Below are 23,140 nucleotides of genomic sequence, written 5' to 3'. Positions count from 1 at the left end.
GCACCATGCACACGAGTACATATATAAAGCACAATTTAATATAACGCACAATTATATATATATATGCGTAAATATGAGTATAGCAAGCTTTTACCCAAAACGAGAAAAGAAAATGAACTTTCGAAAAGTCAAATTTCTGTCGCTTCTCAGCAAAATTCATTTGAATAAATCTACCCTAATATGTAACCATTTAACCTTTTCGCATTTATTATTTGAACTTTTTATTGTATATTTCTATTATAGTAATATTTTATAAGTAAACTTAATTTTTATATAGATGGTTTCATCTTAGGATTTTATGATATACGGAAACTGATATTTACACCGCTATTAATAAAATTGTTTGTTTATTTATAAAATAAAAACAACAACTTGTTACATATATTTGGGTTAATCTTCCTTCGTATTTTTAAGACAATCAGTTTCATATCTTTCATCCATCTCGTTTAGTTCTTTTTCATCTTCATAAATTTCTTCAGTACATAAGTCTATTAAATTTTCTTCATTCATCTTAACTTTATTTCTCTCGTCCACCTCAATTTTTTCAAAATTCATTGGTATACGATCTCCCCATTCGCTTACCTTAGCGCAACGATATACATGCCTAAAATATGTAGTAGGTTTTTAATAAATTCCTTCAAAAACAACTCAAAACTAGAAAATAGAAATTATTGATCATTTTACCCTTTGTATGGCTTTTTCGATATTATAGACTCCTGGAATTCTCCTGAAGCTGTACACATACGACAAATCACATGTTTAGACCTTTTTAAAACTGGACGAATAATTCGTGGCCATTGCTTATCATCTACTGGCCTTTCACCTGCAATGTTTTTTTATACTACAATCAATAAAAACGATTGAATGATTTATATTTAAAAATATTATAATATTATCATATATATACCTTTTGCTAGCACAACATAAGAAAATTTTTCATATCTTCCCTTTGACACTCCGTCAGATTTTTTCGGTAAACTTTGGTAGTAAATTTGAAAAGAACAGGGAAAATTCCGAGTTTCATACACTGGACAATCTAAGTCGTGCGGACACTAAATCACGTATATATTATTAATTGTATATGATTATTAATATATAGGTTTCTAAAAGAAATATATACTACTCACTGGTGCTAAAACGTATGCAGGTGAAGGATCTCGTTCGTTTCTGGAGTTAACATTGTTTAACACAAAATCTCTAGCCTCATTTACTAACTATTAAATAAAGCAGCCAATTAGATGTAACATACAGAGATATGAATGAAAATTGAAAATTCTAAATGTTCCATGTGCTTCTTATTACTGTTTTCAGAAAAGTAATAAAACATTGTAAGTCAAATAGTGACTCAATACCCTAACAAGCAATATTCTTATTGATAATATAGAGTTAAATGTGTTTAGCACTTTGAACATCTTCTAAGTTATTGGCCATAGCTTATAGAATCTACTTAAAAATAATTACATTTTTGCCGAATTAGGTGTTCAGAGCATTTGGAAATTTCACTGATTAATTACCTAACAAAAAATAAGTAGGCTTAAACTTGAATATTTAATATTTACCTTATATCCTGAAAAACTCCCTTTCTCTATAATAACTAAATAGTGTTCCGTTTTTCTCCAAAGTCTTAAAATAACATCAAGACGTGCATTAATATCAGGTAGTTCCATCAATGAAAATGCACTTACGACAATGTCAAATTTGGGCTGTAAAATTATATATATATAAACATATTTTTCATAAATTAACTACAGTTTTTAGAGGAATTTTTCCAATATTTACTATAGGAGAAGCAGGAAAAAACTGTCTCAGATAAACTGTTCTTATTTGTGGTTCTGCATGTTTAATAAGTTTTAAAAATAATTCATTCATTTCAGCAGAAGTATCAACACAAAGATATTCTTTTAATGAGCTTGACCACATTTGTGATGCTGCCCTATAAAAATGGTAAAAATATTATATAAACCATAAATATTTCTATGATAATTTTTAACAATAGTAAAGTTTTATTTACCATGAAACTGTACCAATTCCAGATCCAAAATCAAAAATTGACTTAGGTTTAAAGTTTGGATTAATAGCATTGATTTCTTGAAATACTTTATAAGTGACTGTGTAATTTTCTGTAGCCCGAGCAATTAAATATACCAAGCTTAAATGATCGTCATAATTAAGTGGTTTCCAATTATAAAGATTTTGTTTCAAAAGCAGTTTACCCTTTTTATGATTTTCTATATCAACCTCAGTTAATCCATACTTTGTTTTTAAAATTTTTTCCACTTTTGTTACTTTTTGTTCTATCTCTTCATTATCAGGTGGTGGTTTTCGGTAATTAAGAATATTTGATAAAGTTTTTGCATCTTCGATAACCTTTTTCTTATCATGGACATCTAAAATTAAGAATATTTTAAAAACTACTGTTATTTGTTTAATATTGAACAATTTATAATAATTATCACACTTTGAAAAACGTCTTTAATAGCTTGTAAAACCCATTTTGGTAGGAAAACACTTTTAGGCCTTACAATTCCTGGATGTTTCCTATATTTGAATTCCTCTTTATCGAATGATGCACATATTTCGCTATCCAAATGAACTTTGACTTTTGTTGCAAACTAAAAAAAAGAATACTGTAAAAATAATAGAAATCATATTGAACCTTTTATAGAATGAAAATCCAACATTAGCTGTGTTTTATTTAGCAAAAAGTTGCTACACTTTTTACACTTTGTGCACTTTGTAAGGTGTCAACTTATACAATGGACAAAGACAGAAATACGGAAAGTGTTAAAAGTGTAGCTAAATAAAACACAGCTATTATGTTAATTTAAATTTACTCACGTTTCTGGCCTTAATAATTAAAGATAACCCTAATCGAGACATGGTCAAATAATTTATATATATATATAAATATATATATATTAATGAAGTATTAAATTTATTTTGTATTTTTTGTAGTTTTATTTAAATTTGTAGAATACATTTTTACAAGCATGTCTGCTTTTAACCTACAAATTTCAATACAAATAACAGGAATAATACAATCACCACCAATCACCACCAACTAGTCCAAATTCGAAATGCCTAGCTACTAAATTTACCAATCACACATTACGACATGACATAGCTATTGTGTATTCTGGTGTATTCGAGTCTAGTTCTCAGATCAGCTGATAATGCAGAAATTTTAAGAATAGTCTGCTACTACTCCGCCTTAGTGTTAGTGCCCATGCCACTTCCGTAATAATTGTAAATAAAATCTTGCATAACCTTGAAAATGCATACTATATAAAAAGTGACAGCTTGCTCTTTATTTTTAAAGTATTTTGAAATAAACCATGATATTTTCTATATATCAAATATCATTTTAAAATTGTATACTTTTGTATTATCAGATAATAATAAATTAGAGAACTGTCATTATTCCATTAACGCTAAAAAATGAAATTTGCAGAGCATTTAAGTGCTCACATAACGCCAGAATGGAGAAAACAGTATATAAATTACGAGGTAATAGTAATATTGTTTAGTGTATACTTTCTACTTTATTGAAATAAAGTAATATTTAAAATAAAATTGAATTAATATTAATTTTAGGAAATGAAAGCTTTATTGTACGCTGCTGTGGAGCAAGCCCCTTCAACAGATGTTACAGAAGCCCATGATTTAGAGAGATATTTTAATAAGTTTGATGAAAAATTTTTTCACTATTGTGACAAGGAATTAGCTAAAATTAATACATTCTATTCAGAAAAGTTAGCAGAAGCTACACGAAGATTTGCTAACTTAAATAATGAGCTCAGTGAATTGTTAATAACCTCTGAGGATGGACCAACCAGAAGTAAATTCTATAATAGAGGTCGAATTCTTAATAAGAGACCTGTCTCTGCTAGGAAACTACAGGAAATGAAGCTGGCTTTTTCAGAGTTTTATCTTTTTCTTATTTTATTACAAAATTATCAGGATTTAAATTTTACTGGGTTTAGAAAAATTTTGAAAAAACATGATAAGGTCTGTTTAAATATACAATATTAGTGTATCCTTTTTACTAATTAGATAGAAATAATGGTATATATTATAACAGCTTTTGAATGTTGATATTGGAGCAAAATGGAAAGCAGAACATGTGGATGTAGCATTATTTCACACGCAGAAAGATATAGATAGACTCATAGCTGAAACTGAAGCACTAGTTACAAAGGACTTAGAGTCAGGAGATAGGCAAAAAGCTATGAAACGTCTTAGAGTACCTCCACTTGGAGGACAACTATCCCCATGGATTACATTCAAAGTTGGCTTTTATTCTGGTGCATTTGTCATCTTATTAATTGCTGTTATACTCTCTGGTAAAGTTAAAAATGTATTCTATTTGGCAGCCAAATATAAAAAGTAATAAAAACCTATTTAATACAGGATTTTGCCATAAAAATAGAAACAACTGGAGAGTATTATGTAGATTATATCGGGGACCTCTTCTAATGATACAGTTTTTATTTTTAATGGGTATCAATGTTTATGGCTGGAGATCTTCAGGTGTAAATCATGTCCTCATTTTTGAATTAGATCCAAGAAAGCATTTATCAGAACAGGTATAAAGAAGAATTTAATACTTAAAAGTATGATTATTTGCTACAATATGTGTCCATTTTAGCAAATAATTGAAATGGCAAGTATTTTTGGAGTTGTTTGGTCCTTGTCTGTTCTGGGATTTCTGTATAGTGACACATTGGGAGTTCCACCATTTGTACAACCAGTAAGGAATAATATTAGTTTGACAAAAAGAAACGTCTCCCATTAGATTTAATGTAATTTTAAAATATAAAATACTTTCAGATTTTACTGTATATGCTATTAGCATTGTTTTTATTTAACCCAACAAAAACTTTGAAACATGAAGCCAGGTTTTGGGTATTAAGAGTTTTAGGTAGAATATTTTGTGCTCCACTTTTTTACGTAGGGTTCGCTGATTTTTGGCTTGCGGATCAATTAAATTCACTACATACAGTCTTTTTAGACTTTCAATATTTCGTGTGCTTTTACATACAAAACTCTTCATGGACAAACGTTACAGGTTTGTAAAATTTGTTTTAACGCTTACTTAAATCTATAATAGATGAAGAAAAGTTAACGGTATGATTGTAGATGCGGAAACATGTATAACGCGTGAACTGTCAATGAGACCCTTAGTAGCCTGTCTCCCAGCCTGGTTTCGTTTAGCACAATGTTTAAGGCGTTACAGAGATACAAAAGAAGCCTTTCCTCATTTGGTAAATGCTGGAAAATATGCAACAAGCTTTTTCGTTGTGGTCTTCTCGTATTTACACCTGATTAATGCAAGTAAGTACAAATAAAAGATTTAAAATCAATTATCTTTAAAAAAAATTATTTATTCCACTTAGATCACTATGCACTATCAACTGAAAATCCGTATTTTTATCTATGGCTTATCGTAAGTATAGTAAGTTCATGCTTCGCTTACACGTGGGACATAAAATTAGATTGGGGCCTTTTTGACAAAAGTGCTGGCGAGAACAAATTTCTGCGAGAAGAAATAGTATATTCTTCTCCTGTGAGTATATTAATTTTTATTTATAATGATTACTATAAGATTTACCAATAATTAAGAATATTATTTAACTATTTCAGTATTACTACTATTTTGCTATCATAGAAGATTTCATATTACGATTCGGTTGGGCATTTTCATTATCTTTAACAGAAATGGGATATGTTCATGCAGATTTGATGGTTTCCATTGTAGCTCCTCTTGAGGTCTTTAGGTATTTATGATATGTTTTTAGATCGATTTTAAATTTCAAGTATTCGTGTCACTAATTATATGATAATAAGAAATTTTTTGTTAACACTTGTAGCATTATAGTGTATAAATTTGTGCTTAATGAATTTGATAGATGAAGCATGATGATATCTAATTTGTATTTTGCTTCAAGCATTAATTTTTTTGAATATTGTAACATACAGGAAAGGACATAAAGTTGAATAATTTTGATAGTCTTTTAAGAAGAAATATTCTACTGTAAATAAATTTTCATTTTAGTTTATATCAAAGTACATGTTTTGGAAATGACAGTGTGGACGTTGATAAAGTTGTTTTTATCCTTTGCTTTATACGATTTAATTTCCAATTGCACGTATGTAAGCAACAAAAAGATCATTACGTCGAGTTATTTACGTTTTAACTAAGTGTTTGAATCTGTACAAATCGCAGATATACTATTTAATTTGTATATATGCATATGTGTGTGGTACGGATATATTTACAATTATTCTTAAACATAAATCTTCTTTTTCGAATGTGGTAGAGAAAACTAAACGAATCATTTGTTTAGCTCGATCAACTATGTAACGTCTCCAAAACGTCTTGTTGACGTTTGCTCCTTTCAGCATATTATGCTTCTGACACTACATTCTAAGTTAAGGGTTTAAAGAATAATGCTTCAAAATGTGTACTGTAATGTAAACTGAAGAAAAATACACTTAAACTCACAGTTTTTCTTAGGAAACTATATTAAAAATTGTTCAGCATTATGGACCATCCTGTATTTAGGCTGTGCTCTGAGCCGCGCAGTTATCGCATAGGGTAATTACATACTAGGTCTCTGTCACACTTGTTACAGAGTTTAAGTACTTTATACGTATTTATGCGTGACTCGGAATGCAACCGTAATGCACTACATTTAAAAGAGCTTGTTAAAAAACATTTATTTTTAATTTAAGTAACGCTTACGTTGATGCTTACTCTACACATATAGTATATTTTTATTTGCTGTTTTAGATTCTTTTTTTTCCTTATTAATTTTATCAAAACATACGGAACTATACCGGCTGGATAAAATGAGCACTTGTACAACATAAGCAAAGTTTGTGCAGTCTGAGATATTTCTATAAGGACTTAGCAAAAAAAGATGAGGCGAGCTTGAAAAAGCAATTTACTCCATGGGCTGTAAGACTGAGATCGATGAGGACCAATCAGTGGTTAAATTTTCCACTTTTACCGCGGCTTGCATTTTTTAAGTAAATTATCACTGCTGTTAATTATGATATTCTATAACTGTTTGTATTCTTTTTTTAATGCCCCATGTCTTGCCTGCAAATTTATCAATTTATTTGCTTGCGTTCATTGATTCATCATAGTTTTATTGCTTTTAATAATCATACACAATACATACAAGAATAAGATGTATTTACCAATGAAGCAACTTTTTAATTCTATTTGTTTAAGTAAATAATTATTCTAATTTTTTTTATTATAAACAGGCGTTTTGTATGGAATTTTTTCCGATTGGAGAATGAACACTTGAATAATTGCGGAAAGTTTAGAGCAGTGAGGGATATTTCTGTGGCTCCTGTTGACTGCTCGGATCAGATTCAAATTTTGCGAATAATGGACATGGATGATGGCGTGACAAATCGCAAGAAGAAAATGAACGTTCAAGAACAACAAAGGCCAACACGATTGCTTCTAAAAAAACAATCAACAATTGATGATTTAGATAGTTAAAAAATTATTTATGGAATATTGTTGAACAGAAATAAATACAAGATATAAGTATGTTATCGTGTTGAAGCCCCTGATGTGCGAAATAAATAATTTATATCAATTAAGTCATTATCATTAAAACAGACTAACAATAATAAATTCCTCTGATTATGGTATTATGGTAAATAATGATAGAATTAAAATGTTATTCTAGTTCGTGTTACAGTATGTTCAGGGATTTAAACTTAATACATGAGTAATAAGTATGTTTTATGCATTTATTATAATGGCTGTCATTATATTGGGTAATTTGGGCGAAAGAAGCGGAAGGGGCGGAAGGGATGGTCGGTTTTCAGTATTTTAAATGCAGAAAATTATAAACTGCAGATATATATACATATATATATATATATGTATATATGTATATATATGTATTGCATGTCGCTCTATAATGTCGATACTCGATATACGTACGGTTCGCCCTGGAATATCGATCGTTAAATATTTCACATATCGATATAAATCGATATTAAGTTGACGTTTACTCTGTTTTGCGGTTTCTATATTTTAACGAAATAATTAACTTTTGACATTGTTTATTTTTATTTTTCTATTAATGATGGGTGAAATATCATTTTCTAAAACATCAAATGATATACAGGATTTTAGAAATGAATCGATTAATTATATTACCGGTATGCTCAACTTTTTGTGGTTACATCTATAATTGCTTTCTCTTAATATTAGTAAGCTGTGGAAATTTTAATAATAATGTAATATTTATATGATTTTATAATGGAATATTATTTCTAGTAAAATTTAAAATGTATAAAGACGATTCTTCAATAAAACATTTCTACTTTTATAGATATTTTTGAGAAATTGCTTTTTAGCAATTGCATAATATTTCATTGATGATTTAATAATATTAATTTGGTTTTTACCTTAAGAAATCCAAAAAATGATGTATGGATTTGGGGACAGTAATGAACCTCTTGTGGAATCTGCAAAAATAATAGAAGAAGTGGTATTGCAGCAAATGAGAATAATTGTAAAAAAAGCATGTGATGTGGCTGACATGAAAGGAGCTTCTGCAGTCAATGCTAAAGACTTTATTTTCCTACTACGTAAAGATAAGGTCAAACTGCAGCGCCTACTAAAATATTTAGGTGAGCATACTATAAATAATATAAGTAGATATTTATAATTATAATAAACATTTATGTATTAATATTTCATTTTAGAATTAAAGCAATTCAAAGCATCTATGTATAAGATATTAGAAGCAGAACAAAATGAAAATACTCCCAATGCAGACATTTTCGATAATTCTCAGAAATTGGCAAGACCATATAATAGTTTTCTTGAAGAGCTTGATACTACTGGTGAGCTCCTAGAAAATAGGTCTGTTATCGACTATGTAAAACAAAACAGATGTATACGTGCAGAAATGATGACACAAAAAATGGATTCTATACATTATATTGAATACAGCAAAGCACGTAGTATATCCTTTGCCAATAAAAATCGTCATAAATTTTGTGATTGGATAAGTACAGGAGGTAATTTTTCTTTTTAAAGTACTAATAATATTTCACTTTGAACTAAAACTATTTTGATTATTATAGGTGATATAACTATATCAAAAGAAGGGTATATAATTTTAGGATATTTAGCATATGAGACTGTGGCACAGATTGTAGATTTAGCTTTTTTAGTAAGACAAGATCAAAGTAAAATACACGGGGATGCTATAGACAGATTAAGGCTTAGTCACATGAATTCTTGTACATTGAAAACATTTCAATGCAATAAGGTGCATTTCATAGTTACACTTAAATAAGTATTAGTTATATATCTCTTGAAAAATTTAGTAAAATTTTAATATTATTTAGGGTACCATTGTTGAGCCATTGACTCCTTCAGAAATAACTGAAGCCATAAGACGATATTGGTCACCACAATTGAATATGACTGGACCATTTCAACGATGGTCTACAAGACCTAATCATTTAAAGCTATTTGCTTGCTAATTAGTTGAATGGTAAGAATTAGTTTAATTTAAAGTTTTTATTTCTGTATTTATTTTATATAATATGTAAAACTATGGTGAATACTTATTTAATCTATGTTTGTGTTTCATACATTTTAAGATAGTTACAGCAATGCAAACTGATGCAAAGATTTATGCAGTAAAAATAAACAATTTGTCTACAATTTTAATAGATGATACAAATAATTGACTTACGCTTATTTATATGTAAATAATAGTTGTTCTTTTAATACATTTTATACAAATACATATCAGGACATGTTTAATGAATAGTGATTAATTATGCTGTGATGCATTGACTTTCATTGTACTTTTTACTGTTTATTCTAAAAATATTTTCCATGTTTTTAAAACTATATTATAAAATATTTGTTAAACAAGATGTTTCTAAAGTGTCTAACAATTATTAATACGTTTGTATTATTATGATCAGAATATGATCATGATTAAAATATTTTATGAGTTTATGCATATGCTATTTTCATATTTGTATCATGGTGAAAGTAAAGTTGATACCCATGCTTTTCCTTCTGCACCACCAGTTATACAAGCTCCTGATTGATTGGCAGTTGACCAGTCACAGCATAAAGTACCTTTGTGGCCACCTAATTCAAGCATATTAGTCTCTCCATCAGGTTGCATCTGAAAAATAATAACTGTTAATTAAATTGATTATGATAAATATTTACAAATTTGTGTGATATTTTTCATAGTAAATTTAATACTAATTTTAGCTTAAGTAATAAGGTTATTTTATAATCGTTAACAAATTAAATGTAATTTTACAAAAATGATGAATTTTCTTACTTTCAATATATTTCCACCAGTCTCAGTACAAATTAACATATGGCTACCACTTTGATCAAATGTAAATAGTTTCCCATGAATGGAGTTTTTCTCAAATTTAAAATTGGTCTCCCATATAATTTTGTTACCACGGTTTAAACTTTGTTGACACAATTCACCTTCCTCAGTTACAGCACATATATCTGTATAGTCATTAATTAATTCAACGTCAATAAGAGGGCTGGATTGATCATGAAGGTTTATGATATCAATTATTTCATTTCGTCTTAAGTCGTGAATTATAACGTTTCCATTGGATAAGCCTGTTATTAGAAGTTGACCATTATGATTAAATGTAGAGCACAATGCTACACTAGACTCAACTGAAGTTGTATCCATTGGAAGTGTCCTTTTAAGTTTCTTTGTTTTTATATCGTATAACAATAGTTTACTTTTGTTGGAGTTCATTACTGAACAAACAAAAGTGGATTCCATAGGATTGCAAAGTAAAGTAACAATAGGTGAAGAGTCAACCTGCATTTCCCAAAGCGTTTTGCCATCTCGTGTATCGTGTAACTGAATTATACCACTGTTATCACCATGTAAAAAATAACGTTCATTTTTTGATATCCAGTCTAAAGCTGTTACAGCTTTGTTAGTATTTGCTGTACTTGTGATAAATGTTGCTACAGTTCTACAAATAAAAATTTATTAAAATTAGAATTTAATATTAAACAAATATTACCATAAAATATATTACTTTGGTGATGGAATTGGTGTCCAAACTTTCACTACACCATCAGCATCTCCAGTTGCTACATATGATCCACTGGCATTGCTTTTACATTGAATTATGGACGATTTGTGTTCTGTATATTCTTCCTGATAAAAGTTTGTTGTTCACTTTTAATATAATTATTGATACTATGTAAATTATTAATTTTTACCTGACTGAGAAGAATGTAGCTTGGATCATTCTTTTCCTTAGCTTTCCGATCAACACTGGTATCGATAGACGAGTCTCGTTTCCTAGAATTACTTAATCTCGAATCACAGCTTATACTTCTTTTCGTAATTGTTTCAGTTTTGTTAATACAGTTAAATTTTGTTTTTGTATTTGTTCTCTTGGTAGAAGCAGCTTCTGATTCTACTGCTTTTTTTGTACTGGCTGTAGATTTCCTGCTTAATACTGGACTGGACCCACCTCCAATATTTCGTATTAAACTTCTTAAACTTTTTGGATTTTCAATTAGGGGAGATTCTCTAATTAAATATAAGATTGACATAAGCATTAATATTACTATTTCCTAAAACTATGTCAAATTATACTTACTGTGCAATTATATAAAAATCATCCATGATAGGTGGTTGCTGAGGTGTTAAGCCTGGATTGATATCCGAAACTGATTCTATTTTAATTGACTCATTCAGTCTTTGACGTAGCATTTCATTTTCTTCTTGTAAACGTTTTAATTTATGTGTATCTTCATCTATCATTAATAATGTTGGTTGAGGCATACACTACAATATTTATTAAACCAAAAAATTAAATTATTAAAGTAATTATTAAATTTTGGTACAGAGCAATACCTGAAAGATTGTGGCTAAAAAATTGTGAAGAGAAACCAACAGAGTCTCTTGCCATTGTCGACTGAAATGTACAGAATAAGTAGGGTTGTCTTCAGGATTTTTAATAAATGGTAATGCTGTAATATTATCATAATTAAATAAATGATAATATTCTCATAATAATTCTTAGTTTGATGTACATACCAAACCATTCTTTCCATTCAGAATGTCCCTGTAGCTCTGGAGCCATTTTAATAAAAAATTCTTGTACCCTATCTTGTTTATTATTAATTGTAGCATTAACTAAATATAATTTTAGTACTGCATTTTCAAGTTTCCTTATAGCAGGTGAAAAATAATTTTCCAGCCTACTAAATAATTTGAGATCCAAATGACCCCAAAGTTCCCTAAGCGATGTTAAGTCATAATTGTAAATATACTGCATTAGCTGATCTATGATTTTGTCAACCTAAAAAATATATATGTTAAGACTAGTTATCAAAGCAGGTAAATGAAAGTATCTGTATGCTTTGTATCTTATTATAAATAATAAAAAAAACTTATTTTAATAAAATACTAATGGCCTTTACAAATGGCTACTGCTCAAATAAATACAATGTAAAAAATGAAAATTTTTTTCTTGAAATGTTGAAAATGTTTAAATTAATTATAACAAATTATTTAAAAAAGAAATTATGATTATATTATCAAACTAAAGTACTAGATGATGTAAAATACAGTTTTGTTTTGAAATACTAAATGTATTCTTTAACCTTACCCTGAAACCTTTTTCCTTTTCAGCTTTTAAGTCATTATCAAACGCCTTTAACGTTTGACTGAAACCTCGAAATAGTAAATACTCTTTAACTAATTCGTCCACATATTGTATATGAGACATTTTCTTTCTTAATTTCTAGAAATTGATGAATTTCTACTCAATTTTGACAGCTTGTGTTGTTATTCTTCAGCCATTTTGAAATTTTAAAATCTTTCTGCTGGTGCTGTCGCCTGTCGGTGGTGCTGCGTGGTGCTGCGTAGTGCCATGTAACATACTACTGTCACTACTGAGTGCTGCCCAGTGCTGCCCAGTGCTGCCTGAGTGCTGTTTGCATTTCACTGTATTATATTTTCTTTTAGAAATGGAATTGCCAAATAATATTCATGAATCTACTAAAACGTGTTATGATCAATTAGAATGGCTAAAAGCAGAAGAACGAAAACGTAAACGTGAAGAACTGAATCGTAGAAATGAATTGCAACTCCAAAAAGTAAGGTTAGCATTTCATCTCAGAGAACAAAGAGAATTAGGCAACATTATGGAGAATGACTAACTTAAAATATATAAGGAAATATGCTTAACCCCATGTGAGGAGAGATTTGTGACAATAAGATATGCTGCAATACTTCAGGTGAAAAACAAAGATTTACAAAGTAAAAAAAATATCATTACATTAATATCAAATCCAATTTACAATAACAATTAATCAAAATTATTTTGCTGATGTATTACAGATTATCGTGCGAACAATTATACTTGATATGTTTTGTTTGTAGGGACAACATGATCTGCCAAACTCTAGACAAAGTGAGCATGGCTGTTTGAAATATTGTAGTTTTATTTTCCCGCAAGCCTCTGGTAATCAGTTTAATACATATAATAAGCTGAAATAATTTTTGTAAAGAAAAATATAATGTAATACAACAACCTATGAATCATTTAAATTAGGAAAAATCTTATAAAAAAAAGTTAAAAGGTCTTACATGTATACAGTATTGATAGTTATGAAGAACATGTCTAGAATTAAGTATTAAAATGTACATTATACAATTAATAATACTTCCATATATTTCATTATATATTTACAATTTGACAACAGAAATTATAAACACAAGTTAACATGTTACCTCGATCGACTCTCGTGCAGAATAAAAAGAAATACCTTTTTAATAGAGCTCGAGGCCAGTTAGAAATTATATAGATAATTATATCTATTATAATAAATTTATTACAATCCCGTAGTGTGTATATATGTATATATATACACATATATTATTTGAATTTGTAATAGCTTTTGTAGCTGTTCAATACTTTTGACCAATGTGCTGTTCTTACATCGATTAGTATAATAATTCATGTTTCAACTTTTAGTATATTCGGATTGTCCGTATTTGATGATATTGTATATATTTCTCATGAACGAAAAAAGTAGGGAGTACTCGGCAAGCTGAGCGATTGATTTTTATGATTTACATCTCGCTTCTCCCATTTATCGTTCATAGCAATTACACACTATAACACGATCAAAAAAATGTCTCAGCAATTTTCGCCCGCGTGAATATCATATATGCTTTTCAGCTCTTGTGGACAATGTAACAAATAGTTTTTACTGGTTCTCGCATAACTACTCATTATGTACACAACTTTTTGATTTTTTATTTAGAAAAAACATTCTTATTCTTATCCAGTTTATCCCGGCTTTTCTAAGTCGTAATATATATATATATATATATATATATATATATATATTATATCAGTTCTCTCCCCTCTTACTTATTTTTCGCTCCTCTTATTCTCAAGTTTAAGAGTTTTGTGGCAGTGAATTACGCATAACAGATTCAAGTAAGTTTTTATATTACATCTATATGTATACATATATATCATTATAAAAAAGTCACGCATAGCGAGTACGGTGTGAGCTGAACGATTGACTTAAAGCCCTAGTTTTTCCGGTATAGATTATTTTATTTCCTTTAGTTTTTTTGCCATTCTCAAATTGCACTGGAGCTGTCGATGTTTCACTCTAATTGTAATTTGAAGCTGATTTTTTCGCGTTCATGTACAATACATACATTACATACATTCACTAGCCTAGCCACTCAAGTGATATTTGGAGATGGGGAGGGAGGGAGGGGAACATTTGATTAGAAATTGCGTTATTTTGCGTTTGCTCTTTTGTATGTTATGCTATATCGGATAAAAACTTATTTACAATAAACAGTGCATTACATATATGTACTTAATGGATCATGCACTTGACAATATTTATCATGAGAATGAATGACCGAGCGCACAAATTATAATAACATAGGTTCTAGGACAAACACATGATTGTACTTTGATAAATGAAACATCGCGATGAAGCGGTGACAAACACCACTGTATGTTTATGTATCAAGGCAGTGACTACACTTTATTCACCATGTACAATATAATTTATACAAACAATTTTAATTATTAAAAGAATTTATTTATTCGATTCATTCGCGCCTTTCAATAACATTTTCGCCATTTAAATGAATCTTACAGAATAACGAACAGAAATCAGCTGGAATAATCAATAAATCAAAGTCTTCTACAAAGTAGTAAACTTTGTCTTATACAGGGTGTGTCACATTTAATTCGCCCCAAAGCGTGGACATAAAAATTCATTTATCTCTCTCTGTATAACTATAAAAGATATAAATTTTCCGCATAGAACCTTTTTGGATCTCAATAAAAAGTACTTTCGAAAAGGTCGTATGAAAAAATTGCTACCTCTTATATTTACGAAAATAAATGGATTCTCGAGTCCATGCTCGCAATGGATGAAATTAAGTGTGAAACACCCTATATAGTATATCGATCAATGCTATGTACAAGGAACATCTAACATCGCTATGGAGAAATTTTTTTACACACAAATCAGGATCATAGTTATTGTTTTGAGCTGGTTTCTCAATCAGTAACCCTTAAATTTTATCCCTTTACAAACTACTTAATCGAAAGTACATTTTTGACCGATGCCTGGAAGATTTGATTGAAATCACACGTTTGCCCCATTCGATGCGTTTGATTCTTCTCTTTATACAATTTTTAGTAGAATATTGTTAATCGTAATTCCTTTTCTCATCATTTCCTTACTTTCTATATGCTCAGCTACTTTTCTTCCTTTGGCAATAAATTCAGATCTGGAATGATAATTCTAAGTTGGCTTCTTATCAATTTCTATACATCTTCAGGTATCTTATCTCTCTCTCTCTCTCTCTCTCTCTCTCGCACTCTCAATCATTTAACGATAGGCAAATCTAGACCTCCTAGACTATGTAACTCTTAGAGATTCTTCAGTCTGGAACTGATACTCCATAAACCCCCCTCCCTCCTACTTATTGGTCCGCGGCTGGTACTTGTTTGTGATATTCTCGAAATGTCGAGTTTCCAGGGCGAGCAGTTGGCTCCACGATATCTCTGCACGATGCTTTTGTTTAGAAAATCTTCGGTGCAGTATCATCGACGAGTATATAGCGGCTGCTGCGCGCGGCGTTAAATGCCTTTTGTACCAGCGACTCTTTTCAAGCTCTCTAGGATGGAAATTTTAGAGCAAGGTCGACGCCGTCAGGACATCCGGGACGACTGGTTTCGGAGGGGGGTCCAAGCATCACACTCTCATCTCGCTCATAGTTACTTGAGACACGCGGCTCGAAACTGTTGCGCTTTGCAGCAGTGGTTGGTTTTCTGGAGGACTTTTTGCCCTCGGAGGCGGTGGCGCTCTAGGCACTGTCAAGTGGATGGATCCGTTCGGTGGACCCTGAAAACAATACAAGGTCATTTCGAGTCTTTCAACATATATATATATATATATATATATATATATATCTCAATTCTATTCTTATTCCAAAATACCGAGTTTCGTCCGCCAATTTTGATCAGACACTCGCAATACTAATTAAGCACGTTATAAATACATTCTAATGGAAGATTAAAGTTTAATTTTGAAAGTATCGGATCATAAGCATTGTATAATATAAAATAAAAGCTGCTACATTCACGCTAATGACCGTGCAAGAATGTTTTTATCCAGTGCAGACGATATTTCATCCTGGGATCCTATAGTGCTTCCAAAGTTCCTTAACTGGATTGTGGATTAAACTTTTAACTCTAGCTACATTTAACACTTAACTTTCCCAATTCAATGACACGACGAACTATATAGTGTGTCGGGTGTGTGACTTTTCATAATTTTAAGAAAGGAAACAACAAAAAGGAAGAAACAGTTCTTGTGCGAATTAATATATACAGCGAGTTTTCTAAAAGTCTAGGCTCTCTCTCTCTCTTTTTATCCAATAACTTCAAAATAATTTCTAGATGAGATGAAAAGACAAAAAGAAGGTTTTACATAATTCTTTGATACCAGTTACGAGAATACGTAATATTATATAGACTGTTCCATTTAAAAAACTCAAGTTGACCTTGACGTAATCATCGGGATGTATTTCAAGACCAAACTACTGGATTCGATAAATACATTTACCTAAGTATTAAAACTTTTGTTTAAAATATTTTCTCTAGGAAAACATTTGATTTTTAAATTTTTTAAGAGAGAGAGAGAGCAGAAAGTTTTAGAACATTCGCTGTATATTATTCTTAGTCAACTAATGTTTTACTTGAGTTTGCGTATTCATGTCTTGAATAACAGATGCCCGCGGAAGAGTTGCATGCTGCGCGTGCTGTTGTTTCTGATAATGATGCTGATGAGGCAAGGTATGAGTTCCCTGGCCTCCTTGCTGAAGAATGGTATTGGGATCATTGGATCCACCCTTTATCACGTTTCTACCAAGAAAAAATCAAACGATCAATGAAGCAAGATCCTCGTTGACACTGAATACACGAACAGGATATCACTGATCGCTAAAGAGAAACAATCACCTTCTCATCATTTCGTTTTCCACGTCAACGATGACCTGTCCTGCACCTCCGGTGAAGTGAGTATGGGGTGGTGGCGGTTGTTTCAGCTCGGTAAAGCCTCGTGGACCACATTGTTGGTTCATCATCTGTTGTTGTTGGAGACTCTTCACCTCCAGCCTTGTTTTGTCCCTCTGATAATAAACGCCCGCGAAAATCAGCACGTTTAAGATGAGCAAGCTGCAGCCAAGGGCTATCGTTACACTCAATGCTGTCGAATATGCTCCGTACCTGTAAAGGGAAATAAAAATTTAGCAATTTATCGTAAAGAGTTCACCAAACTCTCTTTTCTATTTAATGTCTTGTGGCACGAAAGAAGCTGGACTATATAATTACCCGACTGCATCCAGACTGGCAAGAGTATCCGTACTGGCGTTGTGCACGTTTTGGAGATTGGTGCTTTGTATTATGCTGACGCAGGTTGTGATGGTATAATCGGTTGTCGTCGGTGGCTCGGTAGTAAAGTTTCTTCTCCTGAACTCTTCGGTGATTCTATTGAGAGGATCAGCTCTGACGGAGCCATCGTAGAGACTGGGATCAGTGTGACCCCGAAACAGATTGTGCTTGGAATCCACATCCTCCATTCCTGCCCGATGCAGTTCTGGTACCAGTCTAAGCCACACTGACAGCTGATGTGCTCGATAATGATTCTTCACCTTTGGTTTTATACCTGATGGACAAGAAATGGTAAGCTTTCATCTCGGACTCGAAGGGTAAACATTCTAATATCTAATATAGTATATATATATATATATATATAAGCCCTTGAAGATGAAGCACGATGGGAGAGTTGGGCACTTTGCCATTTATCCGATATATTATTATCGGCTAACACAATTCATCCCAGACCCAACATATTTAGGATGCTTTGCTCTCAAAGCGCGCGATCCATTAAACCTTTTAGAGTGCTTTAGGATTTTCTCGTCATGCAAAGTGTAGTAGCTAGATATACGTGCTAATTAAATAATGGTCAGCCTACATATATTATATATAAGTACACGAAGCACCATAGTAGACAATTTTTCCTTTAGTCCTTGCAAGGTAGTTATTTTGAATTCTTAAAAAAATTGGAGGTTCGTGTATAATTCGACGAGGGAAGAAAACGAGCATTTTGCGAAATGCTAAATTGCTTAATGGGTGAAAATGTTTACATGGACGTTTTTGAATCTTGGCTGTCGGTTCATGTCCGAACGGGACCGAATGCAAACGATGAAACAGCTGCAGCTGCACGTCTGCGGATGACCTTATTAGGATGCGGTCGGGCATGCCGAAGTCCCGACGTTGCCAAATATTATTAAGGTTCGCTTGCTAAGCATTCCGTAATGTCCATGCCTATTCAATATTCCTCGCATCTCTCAGTGTTAAGCACATGGCATATTTGATACGACCGGAGTGTACAAGAAAAAAATTCCTTTATAATCATCCACCAATTTGCTTGAATTTATAGCTATACATATATATATTATATATAACGCAAGGTAGAGTTTTTGGGCAGCGTCCGACCAAACTCTGGTTCTTCCACTGGAACACGAGAAAATTCCTCTTCGCGGAAACACTGGCACTGGCGCAAACTGCAAAGTTGAGCAAATACCAGGACGAGAGAGTTGTTCGCGAGCGTGTAAGTTGTGTATTGTGAAAATTCTCTGGAGACGGGTCTCGACCTCGGTAGGGAGAGCTTTCTCTTGGATGAATGTATATAGTATAGTTGGTAGGAGGGTGGAGAGGTTGTAGAGATTCAAGAAAAATGATCCTGAAAATATGCGGCCAATTTAAGCGACTTCTTCCTCTGTCGATTTCCGAGCAACCAGCTTGGCGGTGCTGCTGTGGAAGCTGGTCGATTGGTACCGTGGAGAAAAAAATGGTAAGAGAGAAGGGCAGGTGAAGAGACGCGGGATGTAAAAAGGGGAGGATGGAGCCTCTGAAGAAGCGAGGCGAGGTGAGGCGAGGCGAGGGAAGATCGGGAAGCGACACTTTGCATTTTCAATTCGTCCCCATTGTCAAGCAACTGGGCGACTTCCAATAATGATCGATCTTACCTTCCATCTCACACCCTTCTCCCTTTGTACTATACACATATATGTTCCACCTTCAATTCGAGCACTGTGACACGCGAAAGAAAGGTAGGACACCCCGGTGAGCGAGTGACAAATGCTACTGCCACACAGTGCAGTGAGATGAAAATAAATAAAATTATATTCGCGATTCCATGGAATACTTCTCCCACACCTAAATTTTATTCTATCCTTAAGTAACTATATCTTCGCGAGCGTCTTTCTCTCTCTCTCTCTCTCTCGTCTCCTTTTTGCTTTTATTTCCATATTTCTTAAATCAACAGCTGTGATTCCAGAGACTTTAGTTTGTTTAAACAAACAGAATACTCTAGCAGGTAGCTTGCTTCATCCAATTTAATTAAAAACACCACCAAAGCTTATCGCTCCTTCTTTCAAACTCAATCAACATTTTCCATTTAACAGGTAAATATTGTTAGCCTCGCAGATTGACCCTAGTCGCTTTTACTTCAATGAAATGACAATGCATTTGTATAAAGCTTTTTTCCACTTTTATTTTATAAAGATTTAATTTTCTAATGAAAACACTGCAGCATCGAGACACTCGAAAAATGGAAAGAATTAAAAGATGATTGTTAGTCGACGATTAAAAAGTCATACATCTGTTGCACGAGTAAAAAGCTAGACTAAATGGAGAATAAAAGTAGGTAATACTAGAGAATATTTCTCTGTTGGCTTTTGTGCTTTCTACATTTATCGTGCAGGCAACATAACAAATATTGAAATTTCGTAACGATGGTAAATTCTTTTTCTTGTTTTACAGCAGCAGCTAGCCTCGTTGTCAGCTTTTATTTACTCGCGAAGAACCCACTGCTGTCCAATAAAAGCCATTTCTGTGATGTGCTCGACGTTTTTTTCCGTTGCCAATCATATTATATATATACACACACACACACACACACACAACTACGTATATATACTATATACTATATACTGTACAATATATCGCAAGGGGGATTGTGTATCGTCGATTTTGGTGAGCTGCCGAATTGATTGGAATCCAAGTCAAAGAGTTCCATGCGAAACAGTACGCCAATTTAATGACGCCAGCCAGCCCTCTTTGCTTTATGATCGCTATGCACGAGGTCGCAGACTTCGTTTTGACAAATGACGACGGAAAAAACGTTGCATCCAATACCGCGTCAATGGTCACGTGAAACTTTGGCATTGTTCGTTTTCCTTTAATTTTTCGAAGAATGGAAAATGGTTTTTCGTCGAGGAAGCAATGGCTTTTTTTCGACTATTGGAATAAGGAAGTAAAGAGTCGCTTTTTGTTGGGCTGATAGCGGATAAATAGAAATATATAGAGGGAGCGGCTGGGGATGGGATAGAATAGGAGGAGGGGGGGGGGTTGTTTGGCGGAGATTTTGCGAGAGAAAGCGAATGCGCGAGGCATTGTGGGTACGATAAGAGCGTGTGTGCTCTGGTAGCGAGAAAGCATTTTTCAGTTGCTGCAGGTACTAGATCTGATTAAGGTCGGGTCGCGCACCGGAAGCCGATTCCTTGCGACCGGAAATGGCCTCCCGCTTCGGCTTCGCTATTCCGTAACTCCTGACCAAAGTCCCGACTGCCGCAGCGTCGCGTTCGGTGCGAGGTGGTTTGGTTAGTGGCTTTTCCTACTATGGGAAATCGAATGTTGCCCGTGCCATCCTTACTGAAATTCTCGAAATATCATTTGTCACCAAGCTACGCTCCTCTTTTCAGATTTACCTCCAATCAGCTGCTCTGGTTAAGCGTCGAGCTGCAGTCTCCAAATGCTGAATTTACTTTTATTTTTCACTCTACGAAGAGAAATATTAATCCCTTCCCTACCAACCTGCAAATCTCCCTTTAAATATTACAATAATAAACTGAATTTAGGAAATATAAAGATGCATATTTATATCGTCCACAGAGATAGTATAGACAAGCGAGGATTTAGCTAAAAAAGACAGTAGTATACATATATATATAGAATAAAACTAAAAGATTCAACGTCACTATCGTGGATGAGCAATCGAAGGGTTATTGACACCGAGCTTAATAATTCATCGGTTGGACACTGGGGGAGTATTGGAAGAACCGTAAGATGTACAGTGATAAAATGATTTCTGACAAAATCCACGTGGAGAGCGTCAAACGCATGTAAGTGGCAGTCTCGTTTTAAAAAGGTCGATCGTCTTCAATTTGAAACGCGAATTTTAACAAGTTATAATTGAGTAAATCGATGTACGCATATATATCCACTTTTATTCTATTCGTGATTAAATTCTTCCTTTTAGGGGGGGGGGGGGGGGGTCAAAAGTACAAAAGCTGTGAATCAAAGTGAAACTCTCGGGAGTGCACGGCACGGCACGGTGTACGTCGCTCAAGGCAGACGCGGAGCAGCCGACGACGACACTCGAGCATTTCGCGTTTCTTGCTGGCAAAAAGTAAAATCAGTGGAATAGTAGAGTAAACAAATAAACGCTCTATAAAGAAGCACACTTCCTCGGGCACGTACACCGCTTGTGGCGGGTACCTTCTGAAAGAAATTTGTCTCAGAGTTTCTTTGTCCCCTTGCGTTATATTATGACAAAGTCCGATGCAACAAACACGCTTGCAATTAAGGAAACGCTGGCTATTTCTACTCGGAAGAATCATCGTACTTTTAAATTCATCACTCTCGCAATTCTTCTCGCTGGACTCTTTTTCCACATTCCTCATTCCCCTGTTAATTGTTCGTTACTCCGTTATTATATTATACATACCATATTACGCGCACTACTTTATAATGACTATATATATATGTAAGAGTGCTGCTTCTCTTCAAAGAAGACGAAGAAGAAGAAGCAGAAGAAGGGGGGGGGGAGACTCCTTGATTTCTTTCTTATATTTCTTTATTCACGGCGTTCGGGGTTGCAGATTGTAAACGTTAATAAGCTTTTTTATGGAGAGCCCGCGGCACTCAAAGTGGCGAGTTGGCTGAGCCAAGTTAAAGCGAAAAACTTGAGTTTCTTGGATAATTCGTCGCAAAAACGTGAGGAATATGATGCTGCATCTCGCAGTATATTCTCTTCGACTCTTTTGTATTCCGCTTGTCACACTGCGAATCTTTCTTTCCTCGTCGAATATCCAGCAGCTCTCCTTCAAACTTTCCGCACTTTTGATATTCTTGAATTCTTCCTCCAGTTTACATATATATATATATATATATGCAGGGAGAGAGAGAGAGAGAGAGGGATGACTAGATTATTGTATAGAACGTATCGAAAGAGATACTGTGAGATAAACATTCGCCGAGCGAATGGTTTATTAAAGAACTATTGTACATTTTTTGATCAAACTCCTTCCCCCCTCCCCCCCCCCCCTCACTCGACACAGTTATATAAGGAAGAGCTATTACCTTTGAAATTATTTATCGATTATTGAGATTTGTATCAACATTGTAAAATGCTTACTTTGACTGAACGAGCAAATTTCTTTCG

The 23,140-nt window shown here is 32.9% G+C and overlaps 5 protein-coding genes and 1 long non-coding RNA gene across 11 annotated transcripts in view; 3 read left to right on the top strand and 3 right to left on the bottom strand.

The window, feature by feature from the left end:
* Positions 1-330: 330 nt before the first annotated feature.
* Positions 331-3,045, bottom strand: LOC136775283 (ribosome assembly protein METTL17, mitochondrial). The gene is made up of 9 exons (XM_066729921.1): positions 2,839-3,045; positions 2,459-2,612; positions 2,012-2,387; positions 1,780-1,933; positions 1,560-1,703; positions 1,128-1,214; positions 908-1,052; positions 685-823; positions 331-604 (listed from the first exon to the last, which is right to left on the bottom strand). The coding sequence occupies exons 1-9, from the start codon at positions 2,878-2,880 to the stop codon at positions 391-393; spliced, it is 1,455 nt and encodes a 484-aa protein (XP_066586018.1). The 5' UTR covers positions 2,881-3,045; the 3' UTR covers positions 331-390.
* Positions 3,046-3,222: 177 nt separating this feature from the next.
* On the top strand, positions 3,223-7,619 carry LOC136775282 (solute carrier family 53 member 1-like). 3 transcript variants are annotated; one of them, XM_066729919.1, is made up of 10 exons: positions 3,223-3,507; positions 3,595-4,008; positions 4,082-4,343; positions 4,411-4,586; positions 4,649-4,750; positions 4,831-4,921; positions 5,140-5,334; positions 5,397-5,566; positions 5,644-5,777; positions 7,276-7,619. In XM_066729919.1, exons 1-10 carry the CDS (start codon positions 3,439-3,441, stop codon positions 7,517-7,519), a joined length of 1,857 nt encoding a protein of 618 aa, XP_066586016.1. In that variant the 5' UTR covers positions 3,223-3,438; the 3' UTR covers positions 7,520-7,619. The 3 variants fall into 3 exon arrangements, with proteins under 3 accessions (XP_066586016.1, XP_066586015.1, XP_066586017.1); XM_066729918.1 differs by having other exon boundaries at positions 4,831-5,068; XM_066729920.1 differs by lacking the exon at positions 7,276-7,619 and adding an exon at positions 6,794-6,985 and having other exon boundaries at positions 4,831-5,068.
* Positions 7,620-8,027: 408 nt separating this feature from the next.
* On the top strand, positions 8,028-9,544 carry Spt3 (Transcription initiation protein Spt3). 4 transcript variants are annotated; one of them, XM_066730076.1, is made up of 5 exons: positions 8,028-8,193; positions 8,449-8,667; positions 8,743-9,060; positions 9,127-9,314; positions 9,394-9,544. In XM_066730076.1, exons 1-5 carry the CDS (start codon positions 8,115-8,117, stop codon positions 9,529-9,531), a joined length of 942 nt encoding a protein of 313 aa, XP_066586173.1. In that variant the 5' UTR covers positions 8,028-8,114; the 3' UTR covers positions 9,532-9,544. The 4 variants fall into 4 exon arrangements, with proteins under 4 accessions (XP_066586173.1, XP_066586175.1, XP_066586174.1 ...); XM_066730078.1 differs by having other exon boundaries at positions 8,054-8,193; positions 8,367-8,667; XM_066730077.1 differs by having other exon boundaries at positions 8,138-8,271; positions 8,367-8,667.
* A 492-nt stretch (positions 9,545-10,036) lies between these two features.
* LOC136775366 (WD repeat-containing protein 91) lies at positions 10,037-12,891 on the bottom strand. Its single transcript, XM_066730075.1, has 8 exons — positions 12,685-12,891; positions 12,111-12,375; positions 11,928-12,043; positions 11,671-11,858; positions 11,285-11,600; positions 11,098-11,219; positions 10,359-11,031; positions 10,037-10,193 (listed from the first exon to the last, which is right to left on the bottom strand). The coding sequence occupies exons 1-8, from the start codon at positions 12,802-12,804 to the stop codon at positions 10,044-10,046; spliced, it is 1,950 nt and encodes a 649-aa protein (XP_066586172.1). The 5' UTR covers positions 12,805-12,891; the 3' UTR covers positions 10,037-10,043.
* Positions 12,892-12,988: 97 nt separating this feature from the next.
* Positions 12,989-13,743, top strand: LOC136775337 (uncharacterized). The gene is made up of 2 exons (XR_010822921.1): positions 12,989-13,315; positions 13,461-13,743. It is a non-coding gene; the product is annotated as an uncharacterized lncRNA (long non-coding RNA).
* Positions 13,744-14,583: 840 nt separating this feature from the next.
* The window catches only part of LOC136775336 (neuroligin-4, X-linked-like), a 211,866-nt gene continuing 203,309 nt past the window's right edge, over positions 14,584-23,140 (bottom strand). The window contains exons 11-14 of the mRNA XM_066730019.1: positions 17,962-18,295; positions 17,590-17,856; positions 17,328-17,493; positions 14,584-16,471 (exon numbers count right to left, since the gene is read on the bottom strand). Coding sequence (XP_066586116.1) covers positions 16,322-16,471; positions 17,328-17,493; positions 17,590-17,856; positions 17,962-18,295 — 917 coding nt within the window. The 3' untranslated portion in view covers positions 14,584-16,321. The remainder of the gene's footprint in view (positions 16,472-17,327; positions 17,494-17,589; positions 17,857-17,961; positions 18,296-23,140) is intronic.

The sequence above is a fragment of the Prorops nasuta genome, unplaced genomic scaffold (assembly GCF_024137725.1).
Source record: "Prorops nasuta isolate Cenicafe-Biocafe unplaced genomic scaffold, Cenicafe_Pnas_1.2 PNAS00008, whole genome shotgun sequence".
Taxonomy (NCBI): domain Eukaryota; kingdom Metazoa; phylum Arthropoda; class Insecta; order Hymenoptera; family Bethylidae; genus Prorops; species Prorops nasuta.
Note: the sequence above shows the minus strand (reverse complement) of the source record. Positions and strands in the feature narration are given on the sequence as shown.

Bases quoted from the DNA above. Each gene is read 5' to 3' on its own strand.
- LOC136775283 (XM_066729921.1), bottom strand. From the start codon at position 2,880: ATGTCTCGATTAGGGTTATCTTTAATTATTAAGGCCAGAAAC. The intron at 1,053-1,127 runs GTGAGTAGTATA...TACGTGATTTAG, and splicing joins CTGCATACGTTTTAGCACCA to TGTCCGCACGACTTAGATTG. The intron at 605-684 runs GTAAAATGATCA...TACATATTTTAG, and splicing joins TCGAAAAAGCCATACAAAGG to GCATGTATATCGTTGCGCTA.
- LOC136775282 (XM_066729918.1), top strand. From the start codon at position 3,439: ATGAAATTTGCAGAGCATTTAAGTGCTCACATAACGCCAGAATGGAGA. The intron at 5,069-5,139 runs GTTTGTAAAATT...GTATGATTGTAG, and splicing joins TTCATGGACAAACGTTACAG to ATGCGGAAACATGTATAACG. The intron at 5,567-5,643 runs GTGAGTATATTA...TAACTATTTCAG, and splicing joins AAATAGTATATTCTTCTCCT to TATTACTACTATTTTGCTAT.
- Spt3 (XM_066730076.1), top strand. From the start codon at position 8,115: ATGATGGGTGAAATATCATTTTCTAAAACATCAAATGATATACAGGAT. The intron at 8,194-8,448 runs GTATGCTCAACT...TTTTACCTTAAG, and splicing joins ATCGATTAATTATATTACCG to AAATCCAAAAAATGATGTAT. The intron at 8,668-8,742 runs GTGAGCATACTA...ATTTCATTTTAG, and splicing joins GCGCCTACTAAAATATTTAG to AATTAAAGCAATTCAAAGCA.
- LOC136775366 (XM_066730075.1), bottom strand. From the start codon at position 12,804: ATGTCTCATATACAATATGTGGACGAATTAGTTAAAGAGTATTTACTA. The intron at 12,376-12,684 runs GTAAGGTTAAAG...TATATTTTTTAG, and splicing joins AAAAGGAAAAAGGTTTCAGG to GTTGACAAAATCATAGATCA. The intron at 11,220-11,284 runs GTAAAAATTAAT...AACTTTTATCAG, and splicing joins GCTACATTCTTCTCAGTCAG to GAAGAATATACAGAACACAA.